The sequence below is a fragment of the Anabrus simplex genome, chromosome 3 (genome assembly GCF_040414725.1).
Source record: "Anabrus simplex isolate iqAnaSimp1 chromosome 3, ASM4041472v1, whole genome shotgun sequence".
Classification (NCBI taxonomy): Eukaryota; Metazoa; Arthropoda; class Insecta; order Orthoptera; family Tettigoniidae; genus Anabrus; species Anabrus simplex.
Window position 1 is genome coordinate 158,886,215 of NC_090267.1, and position 19,950 is coordinate 158,906,164.

Here is a 19,950-nt window from a genome sequence, read left to right on the forward strand (position 1 = left end):
GAAACCACGGAAAAACATCTTCAGGGCTGCCAACATTGGGGACGGAACCCACCATCTCCCGGATACAAGCTCACAGCTGCGCGCCCCTAACCACACGGCCAATTCACCTGGTATCATGTCATTCATTTCATCTCATTAACTCCTCTGATGAGGTTTGACTTCAGAAAGGACATCCGATCATAAAAACCCGCCACAACAGATTCACCTCACCTCATACCCAACACTGTAGAGAAACGGGACAAGAGTTGGAGAAACAAACAGGAGGTAGAATATAAGAAAAGCCATCTCTGTACAGGTCATAAAGGTTTTTGAAATAATAAAGGCTTCCACTATCCTTAGCACTAAGTGGGATAGGGTGGTTAGCTGTCTGCCTGGCTGCCTTGGTGTAGATTGAATAAACCTCAGGGCCATGTGCCTCTCCAAAAGTATAAATCTTATTTCTCAAATATTAGACTTCCTGACAAGAATATCAGGAAAAAGAAAAAGAAGAAATATGTAAGAGATGGATTCCATTCAGTTGTATGGAGTTTATCTAATTTTCTTTGATTTGTCTGCTGCATAGGTAGTTATTCCTCTGTTTTCTAAGATTTCGTTGATGAGCTAGATGCAGTAGGCCCTTCATTCCAACTAAATTGTCCTCCCTTCTAATGTTGAAAACTGGTAGTTATGGTTTCATTGTTGTAATGATTAAATCTGTACTAAAAATAAGGGGAACCTATTTTAGATTATCTTAGAAGTTGTGAATTTCTTTTTCCAGTGTTTTTAGTTTACCATTTTATTCTTCACATTTCAGTTATGATTCCAGAAACTGTTGTTGTAAGGGCTATAACAATTCAGTAATGAACGTCAAGATTGTGTAGCATTACTCCTTTGTGTTCCATGAATTGAGCGTGTATTTTTCATCTGTGTTTAGGAGATGCTGGAACAGTACATGCATTGGAATGAAGATATTGGAGAGTGGCAACTCAAATGTGTAGCTTACACTGGTAACAACATGCGTAAACAACTCCCTGTGTATTCCGCCGGCCAAGGAAGAGAGGTAATTAATGTAGACTTGCCAATCACCCTTTTATTCTTAATAGGCTTTTATCTATGTTGTCCTGTTTTGAAATACCCGTTAAGATAACTGAAGGTACAGTTTACTTCTGAGGAAGCAGAATTTTTTTCTTTTTTTCACATTGCATAAACACAAGACAGTGTTTAATGTATTCAGCCATTAAAGCATAAATCAGTCAAATATTCTTCTTCTACCACTAAGATGAAGCATCGTCAGCTTCATCATTTCTCTGTGGTGTTTATTCTTTTCCTGTCTTGTTCTATTGTTTGTCATTGTTGTTTATCTGGTGTGTGTGTGTGTGTTTTTTTTTCATATCTTCCTACCTGGCTTCCTCTCTGGATTACCAAGCATTTTTCATACTAAGATGGTTTGGGCACATAAAGCAAATGAGTGACGAAAAAATGCCAAAAAAGTGATGGAAATGCAAATCCAAGGAAGGAGAGGCCGTGGACGACCACGATTGAGATGGAAGGATACAATCCAATGCAGTATTATAGAAAGAAACCTGGACTGGGACACAGTATTGGGGGAGGAGTGGTGGAAAGACCGAAGAAAGTGGAGAGGAACCGTATTTGCCCCTACCCGGCTACAGCTGGATAAAGGGAAATGATGATGATGATGATGATATTTTTCATATCTTCCTACCTGGCTTCTTATCTGGATTAACAAGCATTCCAAACCATGCATCATTCTATCTACGTTAGCTGTGGGTGAAAGTTTTAAATATTTCCATTTGAGTACAGTTAAGATGTAGTGTACTTATATCGTCAAGGTAAAAAGGTATGAAAGACGTGAGTGAAATATGAAGGTTATACCAGAAGTAATAAGCAACAATTTTAAAGCAGTCAGAATCCATCATTATAGTATAACCAACGTCACTTTGCATTAATGATTGCAACATGATTAGCTTTGATTGCATAAGCACAGGCAGCTGTTACAACATGGCTGACAGTGACATTTCCATTCAGCAATGTGTTGTCATTGAATCCTTGCTAAAGAAGAAATCCATTTTTCTGAAATTTGCCAAGGACTTAACCCTCTACTGCCCAATGTGACTTTGAAGTCACACATCATTCTGTACACATTTTCTACTGTTAGAATGCAATTGAGCCACTACTTCCCAGTGTAACTTTCAAGTTACAGTATGCCTGTGTGATTTTCAACTGTTTATAGTTTAATAGTTATATTCATAAGCTACCAGGAAGCGCCAAATGTATGGTTGGGAGCATTTCCCAGGCACATGGCAGATAGCTAGTTTTACAATTATGTTTCGTGTTATTACTAACAAATTATATGCATAAAAAATATAGAAACCAAAGGTAAACATCTTGAAGATTTTATGAGACTGTTATTTTATAAATTAGTCAATTTTCACATATCAGAACATTACTGCCCAGTGTGACCTGGAAGTCACAAGCCTAATTTTTGAAAATAAAAATGAAAATTCAATAAAAACTGCATTTATGTATAGTTTACAACATATTTACTTAGTATATGGTAGAGAAATTTTTTTAAAACACAACAAAATAATTTGGGAAGTAGAGGGTTAAGTGTGCTTATGGAGATATGTATGGGGATGCCAGCTGAGTTAGAATATGGGTGAAACATTTTAGAAAAGGAAATGTGAGAATCCAAGATCAGTCTCATGGTTGCTCTCGAACTGTCTCCTTTACATAATAGCATCATAGAAATGAAATAGCGTATGGCTTTTAGTGCCAGGAGTTTCTGAAGACATGTTCGCCTTGCCAGGTGGAGGTCTTTTGATTTGACGCCCGTAGGCGACCTGTGCGTCGTGATGAGGATGAAATGATGATGAAGACAACACATATACCCATTCCCCATGCCAGCAAAATTAACCAGTGATGGTTAAAATTCCCGACCTGTCAAGAATTGAACCCGGGACCCCTGTGACCAAAGGCCAGCATGTTAACCATTTAGCCATGGAGCTGGACTGCACCATAGAAAGAGTTGACAGCATCATTAACCCGGGAGAGGTCAGGTTGCACTCTTTCAGACAAGGTTCATATTATTTGTGTCATCATTTTTGTTTGCTGTGCACCCTTCCTCCTCTGCGAACCATGTAACCTTGCCGCGGTGGGGAGGCTTGCGTGTCCCAATGATGCAGATAGCCGAGCCGCAGGTGCAACCATATCGAATGGGTATCTGTTGAGAGACCAGACTAACGAATGGTTCATCGAAAGTGGGTGTGGCAGCCTTTCGGTAGTTGCAAGGGTGGCAGTCTAGATGATTGACTGATACGGCCTTGTAATAATACTCAACATGAAAGAATAAGGAAGGAAGCTGGTGTGTACCCATCCCTGAATGAAAAAGTGACAAGGCCCGTTTGAAATGGTTTGGCCATGTCAAACGAATGGACGATGGAAGGACAGCAAAACAATGGCTACACACAGTCGTGGCCGGAAAACGACCGGTAGGAAGACCTAGGAAAAGGTGGCTGGACCAAGTGAAAGAGGACATAGGAACAAGAGGAATCAGCTGGGATGTCGTTTTGAGAGAAGAGTGGTACATGGACAGACAGAAGTGGAGAGTGCTCGTAAACCACACCTGGGCAACTGAAGTGGAAAACTGATGATGATGGCTTAGCTGTGTTGATTCTGCTACACGGCTGAAAGCAACAGGAAACTACAGCCGTAACTACATCCCGAGGACATGCAGCTCTCTCTGTATGAATGATGTACTGATGATGGCTTCCTCCCGGGTAAAATATTCCGGAGGTAAACTAGTCCCCCATTCGGATCTCCGGGTGGGGACTACACGAGAGGGGGCGATCATCAGGAAGATGGATACAGAAATTCTGCGAGTCGGAGCGTGGAATGTTAGAAGTTTGAATCGTTGTGGTAGGTTAGAGAATCTGAAAAGGGAGATGGATAGGCTAAAGTTAGATGTAGTTGGTATAAGTGAAGTACGTTGGCAGGAAGAACAGGATTTTTGGTCAGGCGACTACCGAATTATGAACACGAAATCAAACAGGGGAAATGCAGGAGTTGGTTTAATAATGAATAAGAAAATAGGGCAGCAAGTAAGCTACTACGACCGCATAATGAAAGAATTATTGTCGTCAAGATAGACACCAAACCAATGCCCACCACAATAGTGCAGGTCTAAATGCCTACTAGTTCAGCGGATGATGAAGACATTGAAAGAATATATGAGGAGATAGAAGATTTGATACAATTGTGATGGGAGACAGGAATGCAGTGGTAGGCCAAGGAAGAGAAGGTAGTACAGTAGGAGAATTTGGATTAGGACAAAGGAACGAAAGAGGAAGTCGGCTGGTTGAATTCTGCACTGATCATAATTTAGTCCTTGCCAATACTTGGTTCAGACACCACAAACGACGGCTATATACGTGGACGAGACCTGGAGACACTGGAAGATATCAAATAGACTTCATTATGATTAGGCAGAGATTCAAAAACCAGGTGTTGGATTGCAAAACTTTCCCAGGAGCAGACGTGGACTCTGACCACAACTTGTTGGTCATGAAATGCCATCTGAAGTTGAAGAAATTGAAGAAAGGAAAGAATGCAAAAAGATGGGATCTAGACAAGTTGAAAGAAAAGAGTGTAAGGGATTGTTTCAAGGAACATGTTGCACAAGGACTAAATGAAAAGGCTGAAGGAAACACTATAGAGGAAGAGTGGAAAGTCGTGAAAAATGAAGTCAGTAGGGCTGCTGAAGAAATGTTAGGAAGGAAGAAAAGATCAACTAAGAATCAGTGGATAACTCAGGAGATACTAGACCTGATTGATGATCGACGAAAATACAAGAATGCTAGAAATGAAGAGGGCAGAAAAGAATACAGGCAATTAAAGAATCAAGTGGATAGAAAGTGCAAGGTAGCTAAGGAAGAATGGCTGAAGGAGAAGTGCAAGGATGTCGAAGGCTGTATGGTCCTGGGAAAGGTAGATGCTGCATACAGGAAAATCAAGGAAACCTTTGGAGAAAGGAAATCTAGGTGTATGAATATTAAGAGCTCAGATGGAAAGCCACTTCTAGGGAAAGATGACAAAGCAGAAAGATGGCAGGAGCATATCCAACAGTTGTATCAAGGTAAAGATGTAGATAATTTGGTTCTGGAACATGAAGAGGCTGTTGATGCTGATGAAATGGGAGACACAATTTTGAGGTCAGAGTTTGACGGAGCTGTGAGTGACTAAAAAGGAACAAGGCACCTGGAATTGATGATATTCCGTCTGAATTACTGACTGCCTTAGGAGAAACCAGCATGGCAAGGTTATTTCATTTAGTGTGCAAGATGTATGAGACAGGAGAAGTCCCATCCGATTTTTGGCAGAATGTTGTTATACCTATTCCCAAGAAATCCGGTGCTGACAGGTGTGAAAACTCCCGCACCCATTAGTTTAGTATCTCACGCCTGCAAAATTTTAACACGTATTATTTATAGAAGAATGGAAAAACAAGTTGAAGCTGGGTTGGGAGAAGATCAATTTGGCTTCAGAAGAAATGTAGGCACACGTGAAGCAATCCTGACTTTACATCTGATCTTAGAGGATCGAATCAAGAAGAACAAGCCCACGTATGTGGCATTCGTAGATCTAGAAAAGGCATTCGATAATGTTGATTGGACCAAGCTATTTATGATTCTGAAGATGATAGGGATCAGATACTGAGAACGAAGAATTATATACAATCTGTATAAAAATCAGTCTGCAGTGATAAGAATCGAGGGCTTTGAAAAAGAAGCAGCAATCCAGAAAGGAGTGAGGCAAGGCTGCAGTTTGTCCCCTCTCCTTTTCAATGTTTACATAGAACAGGCAGTAAAGGAAATCAAAGAGAAATTTGGAAAGGGAATCACAGTCCAAGGAGAGGAAATCAAAACCTTGAGATTTGCCGATGATATTGTTATTTTATCTGAGACTGCAGAAGATCTCTAGAAGTTGCTGAATGGTATGGATGAAGTCCTGGGTAAGGAGTACAAGACGAAAATAAATAAGTCCAAAACAAAAGTAATGGAGTGCAGTCGAACGAAGGCAGGTGATGTAGGAAATATTAGATTAGGAAACGAAGTCTTAAAGGAAGTAGATGAATATTGTTACTTGGGTAGTAAAATAACTAACGATAGCAGAAGTAAGGAGGACATAAAATGCAGACTAGCACAAGCAAGGAAGAGCTTTCTTAAGAAAAGAAATTTGCTCACTTCAGACATTGATATCGGAATTAGAAGGATGTTTTTGAAGACTTTCGTGTGGAGCATGGCATTGTATGGAAGTGAAACATGGACGATAACTAGCTCAAAAAGAAAGAGAATAGAAGCTTTTGAAATGTGGTGTTACAGAAGAATGCTGAAGGTGAGATGGATAGATCGAATCACGAATGAAGAGATACTGAATCGAATTGGTAAGAGGAGATCGATTTGGCTAAATTTGATGAGAAGAAGAGATAGAATGATAGGACACATCTTAAGACACCCAGGACTTGTTCAGTTGTTTTTTGAAGGAAGTGTAGGTGGTAAGAACGGTAGAGGTAGACCAAGGTATGAATATGACAAGCAGATTAGAGCAGATGTAGGATGCAATAGTTACGTAGAAATGAAAAGGTTAGCACAGGATAGGTTGGCATGGAGAGCTGCATTAAACCAGTCTATGGACTGATGACTCAAACAACGTGCACTCTTCCCACTATACTTCATCTAATCCTAACAGAGTGTTTCAGCAATACTTTACCACAGTCCACTAGACAACGTAGTAATTCCAATTACAGACTCTTCATTTCAGACTTGGTCTTTAGCACCGCATGCGACCTGTTCAATTTTCCATTTTATGATGGATCCCAAAGAAGAGGATAGAATTAGGAAGCTCTGAGAAAGTGTAGAAAAAGAATAATGCAACAGAAACTATGTGCTTAAGAGTTGAATAAGACAGAAAACGAGAAAAAATATTACTTGTCTAGGGATATAAAGTATAAGTATACTCAGCATCCTAAAAGAACACAGCAAACAGGAACCATACGGGGAAGAATGTGAACAGCCTGCACCATCAAAGCAGAAAACAGAACCTGGCTATTGTGCCTACTGTGATTAGTGCAAATACAGCAGGAGCAAAAACAGTGTGGTACATGTCTGTCGTACCGCTACAAAGAGCACACAGTTTCAATTTTTCATGTGTGTGAAGGGGAAGGTGAATGAGTAGCCCTATGTGGAACTGAAGTGCCCATATTGTATGGCATCATTTTTGTGTTATATTATTACAAATACTGCTATAATTATCATTATTATGAGAAGTAGTTAATAATTTAATAATATAATGAGTATCTACTGACTGGACTAACATTTTCTGTTAATTTTGCATTGTGTGAAATACAGGGTCCACCAGAAAAATGTATACACTCTTTACGGGACAAAAACTATTTATTGTGCGTTTTTTTACATTTAAAGTTTGAGTACACATGTAGTACTGTCTTCAGTTAAACATATGGTTACATGAGATGTTCAAAATGTTCACCGTTGGCTGCCAGACACATAGCAGGACGACAAGCGGTCGCTGCAGCTACGTCCATCATTGTTAGAATGGGGATCTCTGCACATGCCGCTGTAATCTCCTGGCGAATGGCTTCCAGCGTGCGTGACTTATGTCGATAGACTTGATTTTTCACAGTTCCCCACAAGTAAAAGTCCGTAGGCGTAAGATCTGGCAAGCGTGGGGGGGAACCCAATTGGCCCTCGTCGTCCAATCCCATGTCCTGGCAGATTGTCATCCAGGAAAGAGCTCGTACTGCTACATGGTAGTGTGGTGGCGCACCGTCCTGTTGGTAGAAGACTTCATCATCGGCTCCATAAAGCGCACGTACAGCTGGTAAAATTAATGTGTGTAACATTTCCAAGTACTCTGCTCCAGTGACAGTATCGTCAAAGAAAAAGGTTCCTAGTAAGCCCCTCAACGACAGTCCATACCAGACATTAACTCCTGGTAGATTGACCGCCTTGTCCACATGAACATGCGTATTTTGCGGAGCCCAGTAGACACAGTTATGTCGATTCACTGTACCAATAAGTTTAAACTATGCTTCATCAGATCACACTAACTGCGTCAGAAATTTTTCATCTTGGGTTACCATTTGCTGATACCATTCACAAAATTGCATTCAACGATCAGAATCGTCCTCATTAAGCACACACAGTAACCGTGGGATGCAAACTTTCCACTTGGCTGTTTTTAAAATTCGTCGTACCCTGTACTGCTAAACCCCACTTCCCTTCCCATGCACATTGCATAGCAGACTTCGGTGGAGAATTAGCAAAACTTTCCAACTCGTGAGCTGACAAAGCAGGACTGGTAGCTGTACGCGTTCTTCCCAATTTCTTTTGTGAATATCACAAATGGTTCTATGCGTCACAAACTTCCCAGTAATGCGTTTAATTGTTAGGCAGGTTGGGGGTCATGTTTCAAACTCCCTCCTCCACTGACGTTGTACTTCAGCGGCATTATCAAACCTGATAAACCACTTCAGAATATACTTTCATTGTTATTATTTATAAATTTCATTTTCCGTAGTGACAGATTCAAAGTATAGATAAGAAATGTGTTTTTCCACCAATCAGTATACAATTTATTTTAAATAGATTACACTAGTACCGGTTTCGGCTCTTAACGGCTATCATCAGCTAGTACATGATTAGTTTCCAGCCATTAGACAAATCACAAGTTGTTATTGTATTAGACATCCGGATGTCTAATGGGGGATGGAAATGTATACAGTAGCATGAAATTAAAATATCTTCGGTCAAGGTAAAAAGTTACAATAAGTTAGAACATGAGTATGTAGAACATATTAAAATATATGGGCCACAATATAAAACACGTAAAAAGTTTTAACACATTAAAATTTGGTATGTATAGATGGACATTTGTTAAAATTTTAGTTCATGTTACATAGATTCCATTCTTCTATCTTCTGTGTGGTTCCTTTGCTTCTATGTCATGTTGATTTTAGCTGTGTGAGGTAATCTTCGAGAATGTTCTGAAGCTGGTATGCGCCATATTGATATGGACCTTTGTCATGAAGAAATTTTATTCTTATCTATACTATACTTTCATTGCTCGAATGTCAAGCATGCTCCAGCCATTTTGTTTTCCCACTATCGTGATGTAAGTACCGACATCTATTGGGCGAAAGACCATACTACAACATTTAAAAACAATGATAACAGTTGACAATGTCCATATCCCGATATCGTCTAACAAAGAGTGTATACGTTTTTCTGGCGGACACTGAATATTATTTAAAAAGCAAAACCATAACAATAAAAACAATACAACTGAATCTCAGAACAAAAAATATATACCAAATAATTGAGAACTAGTAAGAAACAGTATAGTACAATACAGTAATCAGTCATTGAAACAACCTGGTCTAAAAGACCCAGCGTGACCTCTCCACGTCCATGGAATGAATGTTATGATTTCGTGGTTAAAGAAAATGGACATGACTTTGTGGACACAATTGCAGTAAAATTTGAAGTAGGACACATTGCAGTATGTGAAATGATTGCAAGCTTTGACTATCAAAATTTTGCGACTGCTGGGTCCAACGTTTATTGATGGAAGACTACGAATTCAGACAAAAAAAAATAGCCTCCAACCTTTTTCAGAGAAACTGAACTGAAAGATTTTTTTTATTATTGAGTATTGTGGAATGGTGGAGCATGGAATGGCATTATCAGAATTCACTACAAAAAAGATAAAGCAAAGACAATGCAGTCTGTTGGAAAGTTATGGGCACATTCTTTTGGGATACAGAGCAGTGCTTTCTGATTGAATTTCTTGAAACTGGGTAAACCATTAACGCTTGTGGTTGTGTCCAAATACTTCATAAGTTGTATTGACCCTTGCAAGATAAACATCCTGGGAAGATCATTCTTCATTATGATAATACGAGCCCTCACTTGGCTCACTTCACCAGAGAGGAAATTGAAAAAATGAGGTGGGAAGTTCTGCACACCCTGCCTCAGTCCCAATATGGCACCTTCTATCACCTTTCTTGTTTTGTGAAGAAACAGATATGAGGTCAGCACTGTGAGATGAAGCAGTGCATCAGGATTTGTAGCTACTGGGATGGAGGTGTACTGCAAGAGTATTTTCAAACTTGCAAAACAATGGGAAAAATGTGTACAGGGAAATAAAGATAAGGTTGAAAAGTGAAGAAAATTCTGTGGACGTATGTGGTTTTTCAGTTATAGACAATCCTGGTTCTTACCAGCTCATTAATGTTTCTTCCTCCACATCTGTATGAAACAAAAGTTTCAGACAGTGTCAAGACTTTGAAGACGTCTGTCCGGAGCAGAATTGAAAATGTACCATTATTAGAATGTGCATTCAGTTAGCAGTCAAAGGAACATTTCTCACAATAACACATAATTACTGAACTATGAACATTCTTATCTACCATGGGATGGAAATGTTGGTGTTTTTAAGAAAAAAAATGACAAGGTTGACTGTGAAGTATTGGACTTCTTGTAAAAGAAAATAATCCTATGATTTTCAAGGTAAATAATTTCCTTGCAAGAGACATAAAGCAAACATTCTGTCCTTCATCTTTTAAACTATTTAAGTATTTCTGTGACAACACAGGTGTAGTTGAAACTCATGATTTTATAGGTTCTCTAGTGAAAAAATGCACTATGGGAAAGTCTCAGTTAAAAAATTCTTCCTTCAATAGCCCAAATATAATAGAATGACCCTAAAACATCAAAATATATGTAAAACTTGATGCAAGTGTAATGGACTAATATAACTTGGAAACAATTCTCTAACCCATGGGTAAATAATGGAAATATTGAGCTTGATGGCAATGATTTTTTGTTATTATTATTATTATTATTATTATTATTATTATTATTATTATTATTATTATTATTATTATTATTATTATTGTTATTGTTATTGTTATTATTATTGTTATTATTATTATTGTTATTATTATTATTATTATTATTATTATTATTATTATTATTATTATTATTATTATTATTATTATTATTATTACTTGTGAGGTGTGGCTGTGAAGTTGTTTAAATTTACTAGTAGTATTATTATTATTATTTACGTATTTATGTCCAGACTTTATTTGGTATAAATCACGATCATATTATTTGTGAGGTTATGTCATGAAACATCTGGTATATGTATATTAATATGAGTTTATTTAATGTAAGAACATGTAATTAATAGTATATAATTTATTATTACTGTTGTAACCAAGGTTGAGATTTACAAAACACAACTTTATTATTCGCTTCAAATGCAAAATACACTATTTACACAAATAAAACTGAAATTTAACTTGAAGCAAAATGAATTAGGAATCTTGAGAAAGAGTCTATCTTTTGTACACTATATACAAGTTTGCAGTATTTACATCCACTACTATCTCGAAAAGATAGTCCTTGTGATATGAAAAGTCGATAGTCGAAAACTATCAGAAGTGCTGACATAAATGTTTTGGAAAGTCATTCCTTGCTGAGTTCATAAAAGCAAGTTCAATGTTGGAAGAATTCTTACTTGGCGAAACCAAGGGAGCTTGCATTAATCAGGGAAATATAACGTATGTAATAGTACGACTGGATATGGGCAGCGGAATGGGAAAGAGGAGCGGTGACCAGAGGTGAGACCTCGTACTGCCAGAAATTCAGTCCACCTGGCCGAAGCACATTTTCAAGAGGAGTAGCCTCCGTGCTCGACGTAGGGTGTATTCTGGAGCTGGACACCGGGGCAAGTGGGCATCTGGACAGGCTGGGAGTTCCTCTTTATAGTACACACACGACTGTTCAGGCACGCGCACTGAGGGCTGCGCGTCGAGGCTAGAAGAATGACACTTGGCGCGCGTGTAGCTGGCTGGCGGAGCGAGAAGGGAGCGCCGGACATACAACAATTACCTGTATAGATGATGTATAAATCCAATTCAATATTGTGTGACACACTGTAATGTCCAGAACAATGTATCTTTGACACTAGAAAGTTGCAGAAAATTCCATCATTGTAAATAGGTTATTGGAGATTCTCAAAATTATGAGAACCTTTGTGTCATATTCTTCTAGAAGCCTGGCCAGGCAACAAATATAAAGAGGCAATCTTGGGAATAGAGTTGAGTTGTTTTAATGAGACTTGTGTGGAAGTTGTGTTAGTCGAGTGTTTGTAGTCAAGTATGTGAATTTGTTACGTTGGAAGTTGGTTGACATGCATGCAAGTGCTGCAATGTGCAATCTTCTTCTACTTCTTCGTAGAAGTGTTTTGTTTCAAGATGGAAGTTTATTAGTGCAAGTGAACATGTGTAAATAACTTGTAAATAAAACAGTGTACACAGTTGACAGCATTTTGTGTGCGTCTTTGTGAATACATCAAATTTCTGGGGGCATGAAAAACCTAAGGCAGTGAGTTTTCACGATGAAATTTTGAAAGATCTATATTGCCGTATAGATTCTGTGTTGTATGTAATGATACTTAGTTCATCTATATGAAATGATTAACACCATTTTTTTAAATTGCAGGATGTCTGTAAAATTACTTGATAACTAAACACATGTTTATATTTCAATCTTCCCTTTCGTACAGCAGTGGATAATTGCAGTAATTTGTTATTCCTTCTTTCGCAGTATCAGCCGCCTGATTTATCACATGTTTATCTGTCATACTCCTCTGACCGTGTATCAAACTCTGTACGACCATCTCGTCAATCCAGTGGCACTTCAAGGGGCAAGTCAGCACATCCTTCTAGTGCCAGGCCCAGCTCTTATCGACACATGGGTGGCTCTTCTACTTAAGACAACAGTGCTTTTAAAAAGGACTGTAAGTATTATGATTACCATGATTTGACATACTATAATTTTATCCCTATAAGTTCTTTAATGTACTGGAAGACAATGATTGTTACATTTTTAAACACCCTCACATGCCATTGACCTCTGCAAGGATGGAACCTGCATACTTTGGAACAGAGATGACGCGCTCATTGACTATGCCACTGAGATCAGTAATAGGGACAATAGGAAAGAAATGTACCATATTTCTACAAATCCAAGATGATTCTGAATGCAAGACGGCACCCACTTTTTCCTTTAAAAGAATGAGGCTTAAAAAGTGCTTTGTGAAATCATATGAATACCTTTCTTGTACATTACGCATTTTAGACTATTTTTGTCTTCATGCCGATATTGAACATTGGTTCTAGTTGTTCTCTACTTTCTTGCGACAGCACAATTGAAGTACGCCGCCGAACAACACTGTATGGCACATTTTCAATTTTTGCAGTAGAGGCGGAAAACATAAAGTAAGTAATAATTTAGTCGTTATATCAAGGAAACAGGTACGTTACATCATCACAATACATATTAACTCGTAATCAGCTGTCTGTAACCGAGCATTTCACATTCAAAGTAGTTTTAAAGGGAATATCAGTTGAACAGTAATGTATGTTACTTATTGGAACAATGCTGTATGTTATTTATTGATGAACTTGCTAATAAGATATGGATATATAATCTTACAAATATATAGAAAGCAAAGAAAACGCTCAAACTAACACGGATATAACACTTTAAGGTAATGTAGCATGCAAGTGCCATAATTCCTTATGCTAGCACACACACTAATAAAAATCAAATTTTCAAGCACATCACTTCAAAACTAATACAGTATTACCCAGCATTTACATTCCCGGCTGACGTTTTCCCGTCTTTTACAACATTTTTTGTTGTTGGTCCCCTGAGATTTCCTATCCTCACAATGTATTAAAATTCTCAAATTTACATTTGCAACATTTTATGCTGTTCGAGAGAAAACAATTTGAGGTAAAATGGTGTTGCTATGAACCTAAAATGCTTTGAGTAACCATGGCATGGCAGCCATATAAAACAACCGTGTTCTATAATAACTCTTAGAACTCTCAGTATTAAACTTCTGCTTAACCAACGCAGCGCATTCTTTGATATCAGGTGTTTTCCACAACGTCCTAAACCTTCTTTTCAAATCCAACAACGAGTTGAATTAACTCTCTAAATCTCACATACACACAAACTTTCCACCATAATCCTATGACTTTTGAATGCAAGTAAACACCCAATAGAAATCAAAAACATGTATAATACCGCACATACAGGATATGGGTAATGGCAAAATGCAGAGCCCAACAAAACTGCAAAGAAGAAGAAGAAGAAGAAGAAGAAGAAGGCTATATCAGGTGTTTGCTTTATTGCTAAGTACAATATAAGTCACAAGAAGGAGACGTTATCAAGTGATTCAGTGTTTGTCTTGCCAGAGTTTGTTATTTCACGGTTATTGTTTTACACTTGCGTTTGTTGGGAGTTGTTAAAGTTATTGTCGCTGATTCATTATATTTATTTTTGTTATTTGTTGCATTTTTTGTTCTTGTTGTGCGAGTCGAACGGTCAAAGTGAATTTCCGCGATCTTCTTTTCTCGTCGTGTGTATTTGTTCATCCTTCTTTGTTATTGCTTTATTGTTTTCCTGCTAATAATGAGGAAAAAAGAAAAGAAAAACTTTCACTATGGATGAGAAGGTTTGAATATTAGAAAAGGTTGATTCGTACCGCGAAACATGTGTTTCATTGGCACGCGAATTGCGGCTTCCTGTATCCACGCTGAATACAGTTGTGAAAAACAGAGGAAGCATTACATCACGTTCTTCAGAATGCAGACCAAACTCAAAGAAAAGGATGTATGCGTCATACTGCAAATACAAGAAAATGGAAAAAATTGTTAAAAGTTGATTTGAAACTTCAAAGGCTGCAGGCATTCCAATTGATGGTGTGCTCTTAAGGGAAAAGGTGCTTAAAGTGGCAAACATTTTTGGCATTGAAAATTTCAGCGCATCCAGTGGCTGGATCGACCGATTTAGGAAAAAGTATAACCTAACCTATAAAACTGTTTGAGGAGAATCTAATGCAGTTAGTGATGAAACTGTGGAAAAATGGATCGATAGAAGATTGTAGGAGCTGACCAAGGATTATGAACCCAGGAACATTTTTAACGTAGCTGATTGCTGTATTATTATTATTATTATTATTATTATTATTATTATTATTATTATTATTATTATTATTTAAAGAGCTTCCTCAGAATCTGTAATGAAATAAAATGGGGGGATTGCTTTTTGTATTAGCGTGTATTAAATCTGCACAAGGAAACCTAGTATTTAAAAGAATAGAGTGGTGGAGGAGCGACAGCTGATGCAGCTTTCCGTCTTGTGAAATGATGTGTGTGTTCTGCAAGGCTGTGGAGAGGAGGCGTGTCGCTTACGGTCACGGTTTCAGTGGCTTCAGAAGAGGGGGTAGAGGAAATAGATATTCAGGAGGATGGAGGTTCGATCAGAGTCTTTCTTTTGTAGTCTGTATTATTTTTTATGCCTAATGCTTCCAAACATGCTAATATTCCTTCGTATAAAGGGTTCCCATTATCAGTTATATCATTAAGGTTATTATCCTGGTTAGTTTGTTGATCTAAATAAATACATTTTTTTTTAAGTTTATTTAGTAGACTGCCTTTATTTGTTTTACATAAAATTGTCAGATCTTGCTCTATAGTAGTAAACTGATGACCAGTTGCACACATATGTTGGCCCATTGAGGGAAATTTGTTGTGCCTCTCAGTGCTGAGAAAGGACGGATGAAAGTGTGGAACCTGGCACAAATAAGTGGAAGCAATGGCAGGACTCAGCTAAGGGCCCCATGATCGCCAACCAGTGCTCCAAATTTAAGAGCCCATGGGGCCATTTTAGTCGCCCCTTACGACAGGGAGGGGACACCATGGATGTTATTCTGCCGCCCCCACTCACAGGGAGGTGGTGAGGTTGGGATTCTTTAATATGGATGAAATGTATCACATACATAAATTTGTCTTTAAACTGCAAAATGTTTAAATGGGTAAATGCTATATAAATAAAATCTAACTACTGAAGGACGACTCCCATATTCAACTAATGCAACAATGGCTTTTCAATTTTTCATACTGTAAGTTCGATTTTATTATGTAGAGCATCTGCATGTTATTACCACTTTATCAAGTCTAACATAGAAAGGTAGAGCTTAACGAACGACTTTGAATACCAGAAACATTTAAATCCACTCTACAGTTGTAACTTTTTTGATGATAATAATAAATAATAATAATAATAAAATCATGAATAAAAATATATAAATAAAATTACTCAAAAACTTAATAAAATTAATAAGCATAATTAACTGAAATGTCCGTAGTATGGGCGCCAGAGTTCACCAGAATGGATCCCTCGAATTTAGATAAGAGCATGGTAAACTTTATATCCCAGGGCGTGTACATAATGCTGCGTACTGGTACATCTGCTGCAGGCCTTACCTAACCTCCTGAAAACGACTAATTAGGTAGGAACTGCACCTAGGTTCATCAATAACACTGATTCTAAAATAGCTAACTATATTCTTAACAAATTCCGTGCATGAGCACCTCATCAACATACAACATTATACATATAAAATATTGCTGGAAGACTCCATATTTACAACAACAACAACAACAATAATGAAAATCGTGGGGAAAACGAAAGCGAGAACTAAGTTACCATTTGTAAATAGTCCGATGAACAATGTACATGTATGAAGATAAATACCATTCACTGTCTCTATATCAATTCGACTTACCGATTCTCATAATCGGCAGTTATCACATCACACAGATACTGTACCTTGTACTACTGTGTTCACATATTTTAACACTTGTTATAAAGATATATACACACGTCTGTCGATCCTCAACATAAATTATTGAAAGTCTGAGATAGCTTTCACCAACATATAATGCTAGGCCGCCACAAGTGCTACAATACTTAATGCGCAAGCACTCTCCACAATCAGCCACTTTCCACAAACATAACTAGACTACGCTCCACGAACGTTTGAAGTCCAGTCCATTGCTGCCGTGTCACTCCAGTACCGTGTATCAGCACCACTTCCTTCCCGTACAGTGCGTCAGTTGTAGTTGTCTTCCTTCTCGTTCCTTTACAATCACCTCTACAATACAATGTTTCTTACAATGTCCCATACAATCTCTCAGGTTGCCGCCGTATCATCAACCTTTATAGACATCAACATCCCCCTCCTCTCAGATGAGACGTCTTGATTGGTGCTTGCCCACCAATCATGAGTGAACCTCTTGTCAAGACCAAGCCCTGAACTACTTCTTCCTCCCAAGACAATAACAAACTCTCGGGAGTTTTACATGAATCATCAAATTTCCCTGGTACAACAACAAGCTCATCTCATCAGACTGGGATATATACATGACTCATACGAACTTTCCGACGACCGCAACAAATACTGGGGTAGCCACATGACTCATTCAAATTACCAGAGTTATTAAAGCAATGTTTTCCCACTCGTGCAAAACAAATTACTCATACCTACATATGTGGATATCTTCCAGCTTACCAATATAAATGGCAAAACATATAAATGAAATACTAATAATAATAATAATAATAATAATAATAAATCGAATACTGACAATAATATCTCTAACTTCTACATATAATTCGGGGGTGTGATATATGTACTATCACACAGTTAAGTACAACTTAGTTGTTCTTTTTAGACAAATAAGTTGCCAACTATGAATACCAGTCTTACTTGTTTCTATAACTGTTTTGTTTTATTGTCAGACTTCAGTTTGCAGCCAGCCATGTAACATGATTGGTTTAGTGCTCATCTCTTGTAGTCAAGATTGCAATATTCTTGCACATTTGTTTGACATTTAAAAGTGTACATATGAGAGAACCTTGTCCAGAGATTTGTTTACATATAAGAAAAACTTCATTTCAAAGCAGGGCTAACTTTAGTTAAAGGAACTTTGCAAATACATGCAGTGGAAATGAAATTTCAAAGGTGTTGTGTAGGTTTAACAAAAATGGACAAAGTAAGAAATGAGAGAGTTTGGGTAATGGTGAGGTACCCCTACAGGAAAAGATAGAAAAATCAAGGCTGCAGTGGTATGGACATGTTAACAGAATTGGAGAAGAGAGGATACCAAGAAAGATGTTAGAAATGTAGTTGAAGGGAAGGAGACCTAGAGGAAAACCGACGGACAGATGGCTGAAAGGTGTAAAGAAGAGAATCGAGGCAAGAGGAGGGAACTGGATGACTGATAGAAGTAGTGGATGGAGAGAAAACAATGGAAAGGATTATGGTCCAAGCAGACCCAGCCTGTGGTTGGAAACTGCTCCAGATGATGATGATGATGATATTGAGAATGATATTAATTCAATTTTTAAAATTCCATTGATTCTTGAAATGTTTGTCTTGAAAGCAATTTAAATGTTTCTAAATTTGAGATAATTCGGCTTGAAAAGTAATGGGAAAACAATAAGACTTTTTTTAAATATTGAGAAGGATGTGACCAAATACCATGTAAATATATTTGGGAAAGCCTGAGGCAGAGAGAAGTGCCAGAAGATATTACCTGTGTCAGATATCTCTACCAAGAAACCAAGAGCTGTTTTCAAGTCCAAGCAGGTAAATCAGAATGGTTTGCAACCAAGAGTGGAGTCAACAGGTTAGTTGTTTATCCCTACTGCTCTTCATTGCTTTCATGGATGAAATAATGAAGACTATTAAAAAGGAAGATATGACATTCTGTAGGGTGAGACTGAAGCTGAACTGGAGGCTGAAGGTAGATCTCTGGAAGAGGGAGTTTGATAAGATGGGGCAGAACATCAGCATAAATAAGATAGTTGATTTGGTTATGAGGAGAAAACCTGGAAAGATTAATTTTTAAATTGGTACTTTGACATCATCAACAGTTTCAAATACCATAACTTTGGCAGCTATGTTTCTTCTAACACGATCATCAAACATGAAATCCACAATAGAATACAAGCTTTGTCACAGTTCACCTCCTGTGGGATGGTTCATTTCTCTGGCTCTTTTCTCTGTCACATCAGACTTCACCCACGGACTTGAAGCAGCTACCATGAGAGTACCAGACGAGCAGAGTCCAATCAACTGAAATGGAGTTCCTATAATCATGTTTACAGAAAACCAGAAGAGAGAAAATATGGCACAAGGAAATTTGCCAACAGCTTTGATGGGAAGGAGTTTGTTGGACATATTAGAAATTGGCAGACTGAAGTGATACGCTCATATGAAGAGAATGGTAAGACCCGAAGAAAGTATTTTGTTCAGAATTACCCAAGTAAATGACCATGAGGAAGACTTAGAGATGTAAGTTAAGAGAAAGATCATAAATGTAATTGAAACATAGTAATTTATAAGGTGTTTATTGGTAAACACTATAAGACCTTAAATATAATTGCATATATTGTACCAGGAAAAGTTATTGGGCACAAGAGCATGGAAAGGATCTGAGGTAGTGTATGGTCTTCCTGGAGCAGGTACAGAGAAGGAAGCTTCGCAGGGCGAATAATAGATGGTATTAAAATTTTTCTGATAAATTTATTCATGATTTGAAGAAAATCACCCTGCTTCTATTATTCATTCAAATACTAAAGATTGTTCAGATTTAAATCAAATTGCAGAATTTTAAATGCTGTTAAGATTGAACAAAATATAATCTTTGTTGCATATATCCACTTGATGTTTGTAAAATGTGTAGAATGAATTATTGTTCTCAAGAACTTCAGTTAAATACACCCTAAAGTCCAATGAAAGTTTCACTCATGGATTCAAATTAAATAAAATTCAAAATAAACACTTTGTTCTTAAACCTTAAGTTTAAATTACTTCGTCAACTAACTAAGATCTCAAAGTTCAAATTAAATATTAAATCTTTCAAATCACTTCTGTGCAATCCTAAAGTCTGTCTAAGTCGTTATAGATTAAGTATGATTTCAAATTGCACTTGCTTCAAAAATC

At 37.6% G+C, this 19,950-nt stretch overlaps 1 protein-coding gene across 1 annotated transcript in view; it reads left to right on the top strand.

Moving 5' to 3' along the window:
* Window positions 1–19,950, top strand: part of Klp64D (kinesin-like protein 64D) — a 186,785-nt gene that overhangs the window by 160,384 nt on the left and 6,451 nt on the right. Inside the window, exons 12-13 of the mRNA XM_067144246.2 lie at window positions 914–1,039; window positions 12,690–12,882. Of these exons, the coding sequence (XP_067000347.1) occupies window positions 914–1,039; window positions 12,690–12,857 (294 nt within the window). The 3' untranslated portion in view covers window positions 12,858–12,882. The remainder of the gene's footprint in view (window positions 1–913; window positions 1,040–12,689; window positions 12,883–19,950) is intronic.